The sequence below is a fragment of the Anas acuta genome, chromosome 4 (assembly GCF_963932015.1).
Source record: "Anas acuta chromosome 4, bAnaAcu1.1, whole genome shotgun sequence".
Classification (NCBI taxonomy): Eukaryota; Metazoa; Chordata; class Aves; order Anseriformes; family Anatidae; genus Anas; species Anas acuta.
Window position 1 is genome coordinate 48,178,810 of NC_088982.1, and position 19,239 is coordinate 48,198,048.

Here is a 19,239-nt window from a genome sequence, read left to right on the forward strand (position 1 = left end):
TTAGTGTAATATCTTAAACATATTAAAAATATTCTGTACTTTGTATAATACTATCATGGACAATATGATTTTCAGATATTAAAATATTTGTACTGGACATTCATTACAGAAAGACAATTTTGAAAAGAAATCCTCTTCAGGCCATATGCATATGCAAAGTATCTGCCACTTTGATTTAAAACAGCTAGTGTTCCCAAAATAAATCTTGCAATGTTTTTAGAGAATTTTATTTTTTAAAGAAGATGGACGTTTTTCCTTATAAGTTTCAATTTTAGATAAAGCAGCTGGCAAAGACATGCAAGATTGATTTTCAATGTTCAACTCCTAAATCAATACTTCAAAATCTAAGAACGTAGCCATAATTCTCAAGGCATGCAAATCAAGAGGTTATCACAATCTTCAGTTGCTGAGACTTTCAAAAATCACGGTTCTCCATATTAGAATGCAGTAGCATGTGTCCAGGTACTCAAAAAAAAAAAAAAATGAACCTAGCATTTATCACACTGAGTGCAATGAACATCCTTCCCACATTTCAGGAATTGAGCTACCCATGATTCAGTTAACAAAGTGAGAAAGATTTAGTTTTCACAATAATTAGAAAAAAATATCACATGGTAGGAATGTCATGAGTTTCTTTCATATCCTTAAGAAATATTTAAAGTCAAATCTGGCTTAATGTTTACATCTAACTTCATTCGCATCTGTTACACAATAAGAAAAGGACATTGAGAAATTATTTTTCCACCTATCAAGCATTATTCACTAGACTCAATAGTGTTAAATATTAAAGATGAATGAAGACAATGCTGGATGATCTTCCTGGGTTTCCATAGTTACATCATTTATTTTATTAATTTTTTTTGACCAGTAATATAAACACATATAGGTATAATAATTGTTAAGGAATGAAGTTCAGCTGATAGCATGTTTTCCTGATACAGGCAATAGTGGTCACACACTCACAATTTTTCACAAGAACTTCCAAAATAACCATTGCTTGGGAACAAATCTTTTCTTACACTCAACCCCCACATCTTCCTGTGTTGTTGCAGGTTACAGTGCAGGCTCAGAAAAAGAGCAGGCAGGAATCCTGCATGTTTTACCAATCTATATGACATCCCTCATTCCTGCTGATTCTTCCTAGAACCATTCCTCATTTGAGACCTACGGTGGTTTTATGAACTGGAAATTCCTGCGCATAACTCTGCTATCCACTCTTCAGAGATATCTTCCTTTCATTGCCCTACATGCAAAGGTTTTACCCCCTTGTCGTGCCTGATCCACAAGCACACTGCCCTCTGGTTCGTATGTGATGAATCACCAACTTGAGCAAAAAGCTTTCTGAGCTTTCTTTTTGTGTCAATTGGGTTTTTGTTTTTGCCTTTAATTCTGAAAAATATATTTAAAAAAAACAGCAATGCAAGAGTAGAAGTTACAAATACAAATCATTACTGTACTTTGAAATTATGAAGGAGAAAAAAATCAGGTTCCAAAGAGAATGGAGAAGAGGAATAATCCAGAAAACAAACCAAACACATGGCTGAAGAACAGAAAGGGGAAGCTGTGGCCTGGAAAGCGTGCATAGTCATGATATCCCAGGAACATCTGGTGCTTTGTTTGGCATCTTACAAAGCTTGCATGTAATCGCTAAGCTTTTTGCTGGTGCTAGAAACAGGGAACTACTGGGCTCCACTTGTGTGGAAATGGTTTAAATATGGTATCAGAGTACTTCAGAACACTGTAAATGCTAGAACCTGTTTAAAATGAGGAAAGCTTAAGGTATTGTAAACAACTCCAGCTGGACACCAAGTTCAGCTGTCTTTGTAGCACTGTATAACAGAATCAGTTTATGCCTCTGTATTCCTTCAGTAACTTGTACCCTTAGCTACCATTCTCAATGCTGTGAATCCTATACCACTAGGATGCATTTTACTGCATTTTATGTGCTGAAATTTTATTACAGATGCAGCAGAGGATACGAAGCAAGAGACAAAGTTATGACAGATACTGGATGAAAAATAGAGCACTATTTTTGTAAACTTGGAAAAAAAATGCTGTAGAGAGATAATTTAGATGCAAGAGATAGGACTTCAGTTGTCTTTTTTCAGAATATGATGTGACAGCAGAGACAGAAAACTAAATTCAGAGATAGTGTTCCATTCCACTGGAACATGCACTAATTAACTAACTTACCATGAATTATTCACCATAAATTAGGTGAACACTGTGGAGGGTCCTAAAAACTCCGCATATATCATGCATGGATGCTTTACTATGTCATTTCCTACCCTGTACTTAGAAAAGGTAATAGGCCACCATATTAGCATGAACTTCTGACACAATAACTTCTGTTATTTTAGTTGCAGCTGCTTGCAAGCACTGCAATGTAGACATCCTGACTGAATTTTGCAACAGAGATTGTTATTCTAATTGGATGCCCATATATTTTAAAAGATTCCTTTCTGGTTTCCATGCACCACATTCCCAAACATAGCCATATTAGAGAATGAGGCTGAAAGGGATTACATGACCTCTAACTACTTGGTCCACTAACAGGGTGACAACAGCTACAAATCTAAGCCACTTCTTAATGTTCTTTAACAGAAACAGTTATGTACATCAAGTCATAGTAAAAGATTCTGCCTCTCCGCAAGCCGATCAACATGGATGGTAATTGCACAAACGCTTAAAAGATTATTATTGAATATTATTATGCTTCTTATCTTATTAAAACTCACAAGTTAATCTGGTAGGCAACAATGTCCTGTGAACAGAGTAAGAAAATTATCCCCGAAAAAGCACGGCAGTTTCTTTTGTGAACCAGCCTGCTGTTAGCCCAACCGTTCTGTTGTTAGCAAAGCTTTGGGAACACCCTCCTGTGCTGGCACACAATCTGTTCAATTCAATCAGCAGCCCTCCACACAGTTCCTGTTTGTCACCCTCAGTACCAGAGGAAACTAATTTTGTGCTCCATTTGAAAAATAGATTATGGCCCAATTACATGCTGATAATTTGGATGAAGCTTCCATTTCACATCTAGGAAAAAAAAAAAAAAAAAAAAAAGCAATTCTTTGAAACCTTGGTCAATAAAATTCTAGGTAAATGCTAAACATAGGAAAGCATACCGTGACAGAAAAATGAAACAATACAGTATTTGAAAATAGATAGCAACAAAAGAATTGCTGACAGCTGTTTGTGCTACTTTTAATTTAAGCATTGTACTTAGCTGCACATTCACGTAGTTGCTAAATGAAAAGTTTGCTGTGATTATATGCATTATATCTATGCACACCTCAAAGATTATCACGTTCAAAATAACATGAGATATAATACTGTCTATGAATTGCTAATTAAGTTCAGTAATTCCACATTCCAGTTTTATCCTGTAAAGGAGACAATATTTATTCATAAGGATATAACTCAGAATTAACCCCCCTCCAATTTCATAAATAAATAAAGACACAACAAATAGAAAGTACAGCCATGCTACCCCCATGGGCTCCTTCATTTATCATAGAAATGAAACCGTAGGGAAGCATTTCTTTATGATTATTGCTGATATACCACTGCACTAATGTATTAGCCAAGAAGCCATTTAGCCACGTCAGCATACAGTGTTAGCAGTAAGAGCCTGTTTTGTGCTGGACTTCTGTAGTACCAGTACAGTGAAACATTACTGACTTTTGAACAGGAAAGGGATCGTGTCCTAGTGGAAAACCAGCGTACACAGTACCTCTCTGTGCACCTGAGAAGACAAACATCCCCTATTTATATCCTTTATTTAGGTAAGAATATGTCAAACAGTCCTTCACTGATGTCTTCAACATAGAATAGCTCTGACAATAGCTGAAATCCAAGGACATTTTTTCCTCATACACCTAGGCAATTACAAAAGCTTATAGCGTTCTTATCCTTGCAGTGAGTATACTATGCTGTGAACCAGTAACTGCTAAACATCAAGTCTTAAAGAATATATAGTCTAGCATACCAGCTAGGAACATAATAGCAAGATGAGGCAGCAGCGGAGAAGAAGGCAGGACAATCAAGGTAATGATTTATGTCTCAGCTATTTGGAGTCAAAACCCATAAAGCATCTGGTGCTTCAAGTAGTCTGTAGTGGAAATGGGAAGCTGCCATTCAAAAAACTCTCACTATTTTGTTCCACAGCACTCAGAGCTGATCTCCCTTTCTTTGAAGAGTTCCAGCTCTAGGTACATCCAGGTTGTTTCTGCCTAAACAAACAAGTATTGATTGTGCTGTACATTAAAAGTCACTCAAAGCAGAGACATTGCAAAGAACAGTGCACTCATTGTCCCTAGCATGAGCTAGAGTGTAGAATTGCATCCTTTCTTAGCATGACATTATTTCTTTTTCACCAAATGTGATTCCTTGGGAGCCTTTGTCAGCCTATTACTGAGTAAATCTTTCTAATCAAGGATTCACCAATGAGCTCACATGAACAGTTTTGGAATATTTATTTCTTCTATGATGCAAATAATGTATTTTGTAATTAAATTAGCACAGACTCCCTACAGCAAGCAGAAAGAATGACATTTTACACCTTTGCAGAAAAAAAAAAAAAAGGATTGGCATGACTGCATCAACAAAGGTCTATGACAGACTTAATAACATGAAGTGGAGAGGTGCAAGATAAACAGTGTTACAGCTATGGGTGCTTTTTGTCCATAGCTACATTGCTTTTGTTGACAACAAACAGCAGGAAGCAGAAGGAAAGAAATGTTAGAAAACAATAGTAAGGTATGAATTTTACTTTTTTACTTTTTAAATTAAGTTATGAATTTTTACTTTTTAGCCAGAAGGTTTGGCAGCATTCTGGTCTCCATTGACTCTACATTTAATGAAGACACAACACCCAAACACATCAATTTTCTTTCCTGTCAGGGTTATAAACAACTGAAAACATGGGTTCATCTTCAACTAGCAGAACTATGCAGATAAAAATATTAGAACAGAAAGGATATAAATGAACTTGTTCAGATTTTCAAAATATTAACAGTACTCTGACTGATATTTTCATTAGATCAGTCAGCATGCCTCAAAAGAAATAACAAACATTGTCAAAATGATGTTATCGTGTCTTATGTAGTTACTATATTCCCTTACAAAAAGAGGAGAGCTATACTTAGATGCTGTTGAAATGTCAATTAGTTCTAAATATATGATGTTTGGATGATTAAAATTCAATTCATCCACATGTTGTTTGAATATTCCATCCATAGCTTTTACCAGCATCTTTATGGCTTCTTAAGGTAAAATTAAATGTATTTTACAGAAGTTGCCTGTAAGGACTAGAAACAAAAAGAAGTTGTGGTAAAATTGCTAACTTTGTATACAGTGTTCACTGTTGAATGCCCTTCTACATACAGCAAAAACATCCTATAATCCAGTTGTTTCTTTTCTTGGCTAAGACAATGATTTGAAATGTTTTCAGGCTTTAAAGTCACTATTTCAATAGCTGAATTGTCTAACCTTTTCATGTAATTTTGTGAAAGAAACATGAACCTCCTGTTGAGTTATACTAAATGAAAATGCCAACTGAAAAGTCACTGAAAGAAAAAAATCTTTTTACTGAAGTTAATACGCTGTAGAGGCTTCAACATAAAATAGAAAAAGAAAGAAAAACAACAGTATTCTTGAAATACTGCAGAAGGCAAACTACATGGACATGAAAGCCAAGATGAGAAAGGTGTTTTTTATCGTTTTGTTGTTGTTTTGTGCAAGTTTTTTTATTATGATTTTTAATTTGCATATCTATTATGTTAAAGTTTCCTGAAGCTCCCTAACTGAAACAGTGTCCAATTGTGTTACCTGGAAAGACATGGCAGCTTTTAAAAATTAAACTGTCACCCATGTCTCTGTTCAGTTTCTCCCTGCATGATTGAATTGCTATATTCTAACCTCACTGTTTGGGGAAAAAGACAAATCTGTTTGTAACAGCTGCTACATTTCATTTCAATATTTAGCCAAGCATTTTTTTTTCAGGACATGAGGGGTATTTTTAGAAGTTATTTTACATAAAAATGGATGCTGTATATTTTATGAATTGGTCCAAGCTCTATTTTGATAAATTACAGAAGAAGAAAAAGATTTTACATGCATATTTAGGAAAAATAATTTAAAATTCAAATAGTGAAAAATCAGCAACTTCTATCCAATTTCCACTTCATAAATTAAGGGTTCTGATGTTTACGGGGTAGGGTGGGGATTCCCTATATTGAGTAAAATATGACCTTCAGTGACATGAACAAGGGATACCATTCACCTTCGCACTGAAGCCATCACAACTTCAAGTCTCACACCAGGACTACGTGAATGGGCAGTCACAGCACAGGTTTAGTAGGTGCAAAAAAAGTGACTGCACAATGGAAAGCACTGAAGCAGAACAGAGAAGATGAAGCAAAGTGTCAGCCTTCCAACACCCTGCTCTTTGGCAGAACTCCAAGCAATGTGCATTGTTCCCACTACTTGACATCACCAGGCCACCCTAGCTGTCCTTGATGTGTTCGTGAAAATGAGTGCGACAGTGGGATGTGATGAAGTTCTAACTCCTACTCTGCCTTACGGCATTATCAGCCAGAATGAGAGATGCAGTGCCGGTGTTCCTTCTTCCACCTTCAGCTGTGGTGTGAGGAATCCTTGTGTACATTTATTATACTGTAAACAGATGAACTTATGGATGGATACAAATCTCTTGAAATAGATTCAAAGAGACAGCAGATTCATTTCTTGCCTGGCACTAGGAAGAACAGCAAGTTACTATATTGTTTCTTTTCTGACCTCAGGAAGATAAAAATGCCTGTTACCATAACTACACCAACTCAAAGGGGAAAAAAAAAAGTTCTTTGTCTCCTTTACTTATGATGCAAACAAAGCAGAAACTGTTTTTTTCTGAAGATGCTTAACACAGCAGGACAGGATCAAAGCGTGAAGGTCTGTGGCTGGCCGGTGAAAATTTCAGAATGGCTCCAACAAATACTCAAAAGTGTAAGTGGAAGTGACGCCATGCTTTTTAGATAAACAACTGTTTTATAATACCTGCCACCTATTATATGAAAGGGTAGCTAACAGTTACCCCCAAAACATCCTTTCCATGCTTTTGGCACAAACTATTTGGCACTGAAAACAGAAGAGAGGAAACCTGCCAGAGTAGAACTTGTGTGAAGTACTCACTGGGTCTTTAATAAAAAAATGAATAAATACAAATTTTAAAAAGGACGCTGCTTTCCTTAAGGGTCACCAAAAGTACATTTGGAAAAAAAAAAATGCACCAAGACACTGGAAAGTAAAGACATATCAGAAAGATTATGGAAGTAAGGAAATAAATGCTTTTCAAACTGCATCAAGCCATTCAGTAAATTTCAAGGGCCTGAACAATCATTCACACACACCCAAACTACACATACTAGAAGTCCTAGCTCTTGATTATAAATAAATCTTTCACACTGCCTTAATATCTAGTAGCCATTGCTTCAGGCAAAGTAGTACATAACGGTCTTCTTGACAATGTGAAATGTAGTATAAGGAGAAAAATCTTTTTTTTTTTTTTAATTGCAGTCCTCTTTAGAGTAAACATTAGTTGTCTCATCAGCTGCTATTATGAGGAAGAATGTACTCCAAGTGCACAGATGTGCATCATGGAAACAAATTTGGCCTAAAACACTTTTTTCCTCTTTTCATAGAAAGAACTAAAAGAAACAAGACTGAATTATGCACTGATTTTAATAATGAACAATATTGGATGACATTTTTCATTTGACAGTGAAATTTCTTCCCAACTGTTATTTTAGCCTGTGATTTTTAGAGAGCATTAACCCACTGGTAACTCCTTTAACTCCTAACTGAAATTCTCAGAAGTATATTCTGTTAATAACTTGATTTGCTCTTTGTTTTCACCTGAACTCTAAGGGAGAAAGGAAAATGCAATAGACGGTCTTAAAAGATTACATATTTTGTCAGCTCGATACCACAGACCAAAAGAGATGTCTTTTTAAGTTGATCATTCTCTTCCAAACAAGCTCAGGATTCTCCTTTTATTCTAAGATAATAGCCACCCGTCTTTTGTGTGGATAGGAAACAAATATTTATATGAAGTATTGCAAATATTTAAGATTTATCCAAATCATAACCTTGGAGAATTAAAAAATTTCAGAAGCAAAATCAGCTCCCAGTGAGACTTTCTACTGCATTTCCCTAATGGGAAGGGCTCTGTGAGATAAGGCAGGTAGCAAAATACACAATGGGGTTTTTGGAAGTGGACCAGGAACACAGGAACACCACTCCTCCCAGAACCTCAAAGGCTGTCTATCCTTGCCAGCAAGATGACCAGTCTGAAAGGATAACTCCTCATTAGAAGTCACAACTGTGCATAGGGTATCACTGTTTTACTATGATTTCCTTTTTTTCTTCCAGGAAAAAGGATTTTGACCAATTGTTCATCCCTTTCTCATGTGCCAATTATAGCTGATCACTCAGTGTAACAGCCACTTTCAGGGTAACAGAAATCCAAACGCTTTAGTTCATATTTGGGAAAAAAAAAAAAAAAAAGACCACAAGCTTGCTACTTCTTCTAGTCTACCTGGATTCTTTTCATCTCTAGGCCCCAAACTGATTTTATTCATATCAAAGCAGATGGCATTTATCAGGGACAGCAAAGCTCACAAATGCTGTACTCTCTGTATGAAATCTGCATAAGAGGTTTACCTATTAATGATGTTTGAAGGGGGGATCAAACTGATCAAGAGCCTGATGCAAATTAGAGCATAACGGCAAAGCAACAGTGGGGGGGAGAAACAACCTTACTCGAGTATTCAACAGTAATAAAAACAAATATTCCTCCCAGTACTCCTATCCTTCTTAGCTGTGTTGAATGAAGTTCACTGGATTGTTTCATTAGTAAATCGGGTGTACCTGTGTAATTCAACAGGATTTGTGACTTGCACCATCCTTTAAAAACTCCAAGAACAGAGCTACTAACATTAAAGGAAGACACCACGTTTTTTATTTTTTATAAAAAAACACCCTTAATTATAAGACTCAGGTTATCTTCATCTTTTTTTTTTTTGTTCTATTAGATTTTTGATTAGTAATTGAAGATTAGCAGTTCAATATAGAAACATATCCTGTTCTATTATACATTTTAAAATTTGTGTGGTTTTGCTTTTTATGTTTGATTGTTATTTGGCAGTCATTTTCTTGGTTGTCCTGTTTTCAGCTAGGATAGAGTTAATTTTCTCCTAGTAGCTGGTATGGTGCTGTGTTTTCTATTTAGAATTAGAATAATGCTGATAATGGTGTTTGAGCTGTTGCAGAGCAGCGCTGGCCCAGAGGCAGCTCCTCATGCTGCCCTGCCAGCGAGGGGCTGAGGGTGCCCCAGGAGCTGGAGGGAACCCAGCTAGGACAGCTGGCCCAGGCTGCCAAAGGGACATCCCACACTGCCCAGCCTCACACACAGCCATGACATGAGCAGGTCAGGGTGCGGCAGGCAGGTGCTGCTTGAGGATGGGATAGGCATCAGTCAGCAGGTAATGAGCAATTGCATTGTGCATCACTTGCTTTCTGTATTTTTTTTGTCATTATTTTCCCTTCCTTTTCTGTCCTATTGAACTGTCTTTTTCTCAATCCACAAGTTTTTACCTTTCTTTTTGCTTTTGATTCTCTCTGCCATCCCACTGCAGGGGCAGGGAAGGAGCAAATGGCTGCGTGGTGCTTAGCTGCACAACACATTGGTACAAAGCACTGCTCTATGCTCCGAGTTAGGATGTCATAACAACATGAAGACCACCATTTCACACTCTTCCCATTGCAGTTCCTGTTATTATAATGTTACTGTCATAACAATGTGGGGAAGAAATCCTGTGAAGATATTCCAAGTAACCTCACTAACCAGTATGATGCAACTGCTGTTTAAGCAATGTATTATTTAAAAAAAAAAAAAATCATTGTCCCTTCACAAGTAAAACACAAATTAAACTACTGTTGACGAAAGCATTTTTCTCAGCAACACTAGAGATTACTTCTCTGAACAACATGCTTACAAAACATAGCTTCTCTACAGAACCTTCTGTCTAGCCAGAAGAGGTTTTCTTCCAAAAACGCACAACTTCATCATTTCTGCTTATGGCCCCAGTGAGAGCTTTGGGACCTTAGAGCAGTCATTGTATTATGAATACTTGTAATGAAAACTTACTGCTCTAGAATATGTTCATGTCCCAGTGATGACCCCACACATTCTTTTTATTCATTTGGTGGCAGTATCTGCAAAGCACATTCAAAATTTTTCTGCCATGTGAAAAAGCTATCCTTAACTCAGGCTTCATCTTTCATACTACAAAAAGCACTGTTGCTCTGCTTCATTACGATTTGTTTCATGCCACTAAATTTCCCCCCCAAAAAACAGATAGTAACACTAAGGTCAAATACTATTAACCACAATTGTTTTGGCTTCTGATAGATAGTTTAGAAAATGTTATGTAGCAAAACCTTAGCTGAACACTCTTACACCTCCTTTAAATATTTTTTCCCTACTAAATTTGTAAGATTTGAATCAGTTCTTGAGAGGCTGCAACTTCCAATATTCATGCTCCTGTGCTTTTTACAAATCCAGCATCAAACTACAGCTTGTCTTTCATTTCCCTAGGGGGTCCCCCTTCCCACCTCAGGTCTCCCCATCTGCCAAAGGCAATTGCAGTCCCAGGCAAGGTGGCAATACATGCAGATGACAGCAAACTGTCTCAGGAGCTTTCTCTTCAGTGCTTCAGGTAGGTCAAACTGTCCTAGCATCTCCCTTTCTGTACAATCCAAAAAAAATATTGTGAACCATATTTTCCTGTAATAAATTGGCATATCTGGTGATTCTTCCTTACTGAGAGTGGTGCTAAATAATAGGTTTTACAGTTTTTCAGAGTATTTTTTTCCACTTTTTTTCTGCAAACCATGTTCACAGTAAACACAGAAAGAAACAATACTTTGTTGAAATGTATTCTTCACCTCTCGAGATGCATGTACACACAAGAATAATAAGCATAGCTAGGTAAATGTCCGTATATATATATTAGTTCCTTTTTTAAAACTAGAAAAATACGTTATCTGTAAAATAATTTATGCATGGCTATAATGAAAGCAGGATTTGACAACCATTTGAAATAATTTAAACTAGATCTTGTCTGTACTGAAATTATTTAAGCTCACAAAATTGAAAATTGACCCCAGCTTTTTGCAAGTCTCACTGAGAAGTGTTAAATCAATGGAGCTCATCATTGGAGTTCTTCCTGGTTCCTTAGTAGTTAATGACAAATCTATAAATTCAACTATAGCATAATAGGTTATATTGGGAATTTTATCATAAGTTTTTGAAATGTTGAAGAAACAAGAACTGGAAAGGTCAAAATATAGCATTTTTACATATAAGCACACAGATCTTTAAACATTCACCCTGACAAGAAAAATAAAGCCTAAGTTCTGAATCTGAAACATACTGGTAGAGCTACTGTCAAGCTGTATTAACCCTTTTTTCACAAGAGGTTGCTTTTTAAATAAAAGATTAGTTTGGCACTGCAATTCAACTACAGTGTTTTAAGGCCAGCATATTTTATAATATCTTGTTATTCTACTGTAGAAGAAAAGACTGAACTGAAATTTGTGACACTTTCACAACTTAAGTAGAGTAATTCCAAATCCACTTGTTGCCACACAAATATCAGGACAAATTATATTAAAAAAAAAGTTTAACAAGAAAATAAACAGCTGTAAACAACAGATATGCTGGTGAAAAGTCTCTGTCCATTCCTTCCTCACATGGATGCTGACTACCCAGAAAAATAGTGTTGATTACTCTTACTTCCACAATATATCTGGCACATGAAAACAACTGTGTTCTCATGGAAATCATCATCATAACATGTTCTAAAAGTATTGTACCATACTCACTGAACATTAAGCTCCATTTTAATTTTCACCTAAAGGCCAATTTTCTTTTAGTCAAGGATATTTTCATTGTTATTTGGACTTTAGACTTGAGAAGCTGGAGGTCTGGACAGTTCAAAATAGACTTAGAATAAATATTAATGTAAAAAGGTTTGGACATGCATCTCCCTCAATCATTACATTCTTCCAAAACATGGTCCTTTCAGGCAATCTATCCAGCCATTTTCATTGTATGTGTCAATGACAAGACAAATGCTGCAGTCTTCTCTAGGTCCCTAGGAAAAATAAGTAAATTTTTCTGGCACCTCTGAGACTAACTTTTCCTCATGTGCTCTCAGTGAAAGATGAGCTGTTTCATGAAAAATTAAGATTTACCAAATTGGAACACAAAATACTTGTGGATGCTTGATAGGCTGTAGCAACATATCTGTGGTTCAAATCCATTGTGAATAACTAAATAGTTGCTGCTAAGAGATTTATTTATTTATATCCCATTTACAGCTGCTATGGAAAGAGGCACTACTTAATGAAAAATCCACAGGATATCTCTATATTTAATTACTGTTTTCTAAACCTTCTGTGAGTGCACTTATGCACTCCTTATATAACCTAATGTCTCAAACTCAGTAAAATATACAGGCATGCATTTAACTGTTGAAATCACTAGACTGAGCTAGCATCTAGAGGTGGGCAAGCTCTCACTGACAGAACATAATTTAAAGAACTCTGAAAGATCATTTCTCTTAGTTATTACACTTCTCTGGTTTTGTTGCTTGCTTTTGTTGGAGATGGAAAGGACACTGGATATTATCTTCGGAAAAAGTGTAAGTGCAGCCTGTCCTTACAAAGAGGTTTCTTCCTTTAAATCTATTTGGTTTTCCAAAATTGCAATATCCTATCTCAAAGGTTGATTATATTAGCTTGGTTTAGGAACTGCAGCATTATCGCTAATTAATTTTCAAAGTTAACTTTTTTACTGTAAAAAAAGTCATGTTATAGGCTCTATTTTAATTTAGTTCGCACTACCAAGCAGAGTGACTCAGGGTGGCCACTGCACACCTACCCCAATCACACACAGCAGGAGCTGGTACAGAGATGTTGCTGGAACCCAGGGTGGTGATCCAGGCCTTTCCTCTGCCTATCTTACTCTCCATCTCTTTTCTTCACCAGATTTTATGGGCCATTTAGTCCTTTACAAGATAATAACATCAAATAGCTCCTGTTATAAACAACAAGGTTTAATCCGTTTCTGCCAGATAGCTTCTGCTGTCAGTAAAATATTTCAATTGATCATTTGGTCTTGCATCACCATAATTTAGCCCAAGTGTACTTCAGATTGGCAATTTGCAAGTGGTTCATCGAGGACAGCACTCTCTGGGCCCCCACATTTTTAAATTGGTGTCATGGACAGGATACCCTTGGTGGTGCTGAAGGGACTGGTGGGACCAGGTGACCCATGACCCCTCATCTGAGAATCACCATATTCCAGTGAGGAATAATAGGCTGAAGGCTAAAAGGCTGTTCCCTGTATTTGTAGGTTTTCACAGGGATCAGCTACCTGAATTTGTAGTTTTTTTTACTATGGTCTCCCTGGGAGATCCAGTCATATTAGGCCAGGAATTACTGGCCTGACCCACATGCTCATAGAATTGCAATCTTAGCTAAAGAGTTACCTCCAAAACTGTAAAGGTTAAACACTATCCTCTCCCTCTACGGGACAAAGAAGGGATCTCCCCCGTGATTTCAGATCTAAAGGGGAAAGAAACAGTTCTCCCTGTAATTCCTTTAATTCTCCCGTTTGGCCTGTACCCAAGCGGGACAGCAGGTGGCGACCAACAGTTGATTATCGGCACCTGAATGCTAACACAGGTCCCTTAACCACTGTCGTGCCAAACACAGCAAAACTGACTAAACCATCCAGGAACAAGCCACAATTCTGGCAAGCACTGATATCGAGGATACGTTCTTTATGTTTCCCTTGTGAGAGGTGGACAAAGAGTGCTTTGCTTTTAGCCGGGAAGGTATACAGTAATCATCCACTCATCTCCCTCAGGGATATTCATTGCCCATTATGCCTGAGCACAAGAGCTTGCCCAAATTACCCCCAGGGAAGAAGTCAAAATATATTAGTATATTGATGATGTGCTGAATGGCGGCCCCAGTGTCTCTGTGATGGGGCAGACTCAAAAGGATACAGCTGTCCATTTCAAACGTTTGGGAGGCCAGATTCTAACAGAACAGATAATACTGCCCTCCTCTAAGGCAACATTTCTGGGTAGCTGGTGAAGGGGAAGGAGTATGCATTCCCCCCTGAAACCCTTGAACAGGGGAAAGTGCTTGGAAACAAGAAAACTTCAGTGTGCTAAACCATACAGCTGGAGAATAGTGTGTTACCATACACGGTGCCACAGCTACAATCAAGAAAGAGCAGGAAAAGATGAAGAACACATCAGAACAGAATGAACACCTCCTCAAGGCCATGCAGCCTAAGGACTGGTTTGAGGGACTCAGTCCTGAATTCTCTCTTTTCCTATCTATTGGGCTCATGGGGTGAGGGAGATGACTTGTAAATATTGGATTTATGTTATTGTGCAGGATTTCATTCACTCCCTCTCTTCTCCCTCTTCACCCTGTTATGGGCCATTCAGCCCTCTGCAAAATAATAATGTCCAAATATCTCCTGTTATAAACAAGATTTACTCAGTTTCTGCCATCAATAAAACTTTTCAATTGATCACTTGATGTTGCATCACCTTAGCTTAGCCCAAGAATGCTTTGAATGTCAGCAGTCTCCAGAGCAGGCCATCTAGGATAGCCCTCTCTGGACCCCCACAGCATTTTAAAGTAAAAAATAAAAAAAATTACCAAGTAATTTTTCATGGAACGATTGCAGTCATGTTGCAATGAAAAATACACCAAAATTAAGACTGTTGATAGAGTAAAAGTAAGCTTCTGTTTTGCAATGTAAAACTAGAGCCTCATCAATTAAATATTAAAATTTCAGGTTAGGCTTTACCTGGTATATATCGGATCCTTTCAAATCCTCTTTCTCTTAGGTCATTTCCAGAGAAAGGAGGGAATAAATATTTCCTATCTATACATGTTCCTGTATATCTTCATTAGTTTCTATGATCTACATCTGCTACACTCACGCCTTCGGAAACTCATCACCTTTGCAAGATCTCTAACATTTATAGTGTTTGAGTTTAGTAATGTGACAGAATGGTCAGGCTTCAGTTGGTTTCTGAAAGAAAAAGTTACCTTCTTCTAAGGTAATCCACACCTCCCCAACAGATTAGAAAAAGTTATACTCAGACCCTGTTCTTATTCTGTTGTAGAAGAAAATTTACATAATGAGTGGATGCCTTTGTTAATCTTTGTTGTTGTGTCTATCTAGATTCTATGATGTATTTCTATGACCGAGACAACAATGAAAATGTCTTTTGAATGAAACTACAAAAACCCTCCCTGCTCCCCCCTGCCCCAAGCGCTTATGAAAAAAATAAGGATTAGCTTAACTAAAGCCCTGTTACTCTTATAGAATGACAATATAATTCAGTCTCATTCACTATCATTACCAAGGCAAGGAGGAAGAGTACTTGGAGATCTGGAATTTATTAAAATGTAGAGCTTCTAAGATTAGCAACAAACTAAGGAAATCTACAGGTTCTCAGAAGTGCTGAAAAATATTACTTAAAGCATGCAAGTTAGGGATGGTCTCATCTTCACAAATTAGCTGTCAGTCTTTACTACAAGCTGTATAAAGTTATTTGCTTAGCACAATCACTATTGAGTTAAACTCTGCAACTTATAAATAAAAATAAGTCATCGCTCCCAGCACACATAGATCAACACGCACTTGATATATGCTCATTCATATTACATTTTGTGAAGAGGCTGTTTTGAACCAACAGAATAGTTGGCTATTAAGATTCAAAATCGGATGTCAGACTGAAACTTTTTTTAACAAAGTTGTATTTATCTTTTTGCTCTGCTTTGAGCAGAGGCTTGCACCAAGTGACCTCTGGAGGTTTCTTCCAACTTATACTAATCTGTGATTTCAATAATGTCCTTTATATTTCTTGCTTAAATTGGCCTGAGAATGATTGAAGAATTTCTTTTAAGATCAGTTTTTGCATTCACTCATGCTACCTATAAAGTTTTACATGTTAAAAAAGGTTAAACAAACTTCAGTAGCCCATTAAAGATGATTCTAAGGTTTTAAATTAACATGAACTATAAAATATCTCATTTAATCATAATGTTATGTGTGGCAAACCACACGTAAACACTTCAAAATACAACAATAAAGTTCATGTGAGAAATAACAGACATACTGAGATCACTATTAGAGGCAGTAATTCACATTCTGGTATAATATAAGTTATATGAAGTCTGTACAGACTTCTAGATGCTTGGACAACAGCAGGAAGTATGCTTTCTAATATTTATGTGATGCACCTTAATTGACATGAAGTGATAAATAACCACATTTTTATACGTAAATCCTCTTATATTAGATCCGCAAAACATCTGAACACCAAGTTCAGAATCTTCAAGATGAAGCTCATTGGTGTATAACACAGAAGTACTCTTCAGAACTCCTCATAACAAAAGTAACACCAAAGTAACAATCACATCTAGCCTCCTTTATTTATTAAAAATAAAAGCAAAGTTACATATTTTCATGCAATTTGGCGAAAAATCAAAGTCCAAAAAATAAACCCCCCGACAAACAAAATTGAAGTGTGTGAAGTATTCATTATATGAGGTTTTGTTTGTTAGAATTTTATATTTTTCTTTATTAAAGATTTTTACCTCTTTTCAAGATAGTATGAGAAATGCTGAAACATATTCCACTAGCTGTGAAAAATTCCTCCTCAGAAACAACATTCATAGGACCACAACTGAGGTTGTAAGTTCCTGCAAATAACTCTAGCCCAAAATATGCTTTAAAAAAAGCTTTATGTAGCGCATTACAGCATATCTTCTAAGGATATTAGCAGTACTGAAGATTCACTCATTTTAGTGCATAAAGCTTGCTCTCTAACCGCAGGTCTATACCAATTATTAGTAGTTTCCCTAACACCATTGATAATACTCAGTTTGGGCCATTGCTTTACAGAAAGACAAATAATCTTAAACGCTTACTACACTGTGTGTGCTGATCACTACAGCTTCAGAGAAAGGAAATGAGTCCCACTAAAACTGAATACAGGGCAGGTCGTATGTAAGTGAAGGCATGAGGTTCCAAGTATCTTGTCAGAATCCAGTTTCATGTGGGAGACTACAAAATTACTGTGATTGAACTACCCTTCTTTCCCACTCCTAAGCCACAATTCTGAGGTATTTTTCAGCGCACAAGCTTCATATTCCCCTCCACCAAAAGTCTCCATATTACATACATAAACACAGATATTTTAGTTTTCCATTTTGAAGAGTTTTGTGCATATTAGGAAAAAAAAAAAAAAACATAGGAAAATATGCACATTTTATGAACTCTGTTCCCAAAAAATATCTTAAAATACTTGCAAAAAAGCATATTCTCATGGGTCATTTGAGCTACTATGCTCTTGCATACATAGTAAGAATATTCTCAACATAAATAACTTGTTTGCTAAGTGAACTTCAAGATACAAATTGAAGTAATACACTTGAATGTTTCAAGCACTAAGTTTGCTCAAGCCAGAAGCTGCTCTGCGCGGATTTTTCACTGTTTGTGTATTGCACATGTCTCTCAAATAGAGTAATTAACAGATCACAGTTTTATTTCTTCTAAGCGAACTGGTCACTTACCAGAGAAAACAAGAGCACAAAAGTGACAGCATCACAAATACTACACCTAACAACACAAAATTAATTTACTATACCCCTACTGTTAGGTTAGACCTTCTTGGTGTCTACGCCCAGCAGCTCCCTCTTCCTCCTTGGGCAGCCTGGTGCAGAACGTGCTGCTGAGCTGCACGCCTAGCAAATGGGATAGCACATCTGGGCTTCCCAGTTCCCCTATGTCAACTGCATATCTGATCACTGGAGCAGCCCATGAGGTGCTCCCATCACCCCCAATTCAGACCTCTCAAAACAACAGCAAGAAAAGAGAGCTTACCTGTTTAACACTGACATCAATCCATCTGCTTATGATTCCAGTGAACGCCTTCCAGCAAAACATCTCTTCCAAACACAGCCTTATTCTACATATTTGTCCATCAGAAGATATTCTCTGCAGCCCAGCTGAAGTTATCCATATGTTCATCCACAAGTCATTAAGATTGTGAAACTATTTTTGCCTTCTGTTGTGCAGTCCCACTATAGAGCACTTGCAGCAGAGTTCCCCCCTCAGCCTCATCAATAAAAACCCTTTTCATAGGGGCTCTCCTTTATATATAATTACTTCAAGCACCTGGGACAAGGCTGTTATAATTACTGTCAGTTGTGTAAGCAGGAGAACTTAGTATGACTGCTGGAAGAAGAGTTAGCTCTTAAGTGTAAAAGCCTGGTGGCTATTTGCCCCTTCGAGAGAGCTAATAGAAGAGTTAATGGCCTGATGGAAGGAACCGCAAGTGAGTCTATCAGTGATGCAAGTAGCTAACAATTTAATACGAACACCAGGAATCCCCTCAGAATGGTTCTATGGGTTTTTATGCCATTCTCATTGCCTTGGTGAAGTCCTTGTGTTACAGTCATGGAGGTGTTCTTCCTCCTCCTCATCTTCCTCCTTCTGAGAGACATCCACGACACTGTGGCCTTGGGGCCTCCCCGGTGCTGCAGGATCTCCTGAGACACGTTGCATTTGAAGCAGTGTTGTTTTCCTGCTTTTCTTCTACAGATGTCTAAATCTGGGTTATCTCAGTGTGTTGCTAGAGTACATTTTGTATTGTAATGGGTACCAAAAGTCAGGAAATGCAGTTCTAAGCATGTCAGTGAAAAATATGTCTGGAAACAGTACCATCAGAAGCAAACTGGGAAATGGATTGCTCTCATTCTAAAAGAGAGGGCAACCTCTGAACAGATTGGGTGGGAACAGGTGTAATTTTAACAGTAGTATACCTACAAATACCTACAAGTTTGCGTATTAGGCACTAAGGGAAAAAATGCTCAGAGACACTATATGGGTTTTTGTTTGGGAAAATGAATGGAATCTGCCATGTCAGCAGTGTGGCATGATTGATCTTGATACAGTGCCTCTGGCAACGCACTCAAAGACTATTTTGGTTTAGAGCTAGATTATAGTGTTTTATGCATGAGTATAATGGTGCAATTTATTTTTTTTTTTTCTCTTTAATTCCAGGCAAACTT

At 37.2% G+C, this 19,239-nt stretch overlaps 1 protein-coding gene across 3 annotated transcripts in view; it reads right to left on the minus strand.

The window, feature by feature from the left end:
• The window catches only part of FSTL5 (follistatin like 5), a 402,914-nt gene extending 384,610 nt beyond the window's left edge, over positions 1–18,304 (minus strand). For all 3 annotated transcript variants that reach the window (XM_068681113.1, XM_068681111.1, XM_068681110.1), the window contains exon 1: positions 18,050–18,304. In XM_068681113.1, coding sequence (XP_068537214.1) covers positions 18,050–18,066 — 17 coding nt within the window. In that variant the 5' untranslated portion in view covers positions 18,067–18,304. The remainder of the gene's footprint in view (positions 1–18,049) is intronic.
• Between the last annotated feature and the right edge of the window lie 935 nt (positions 18,305–19,239).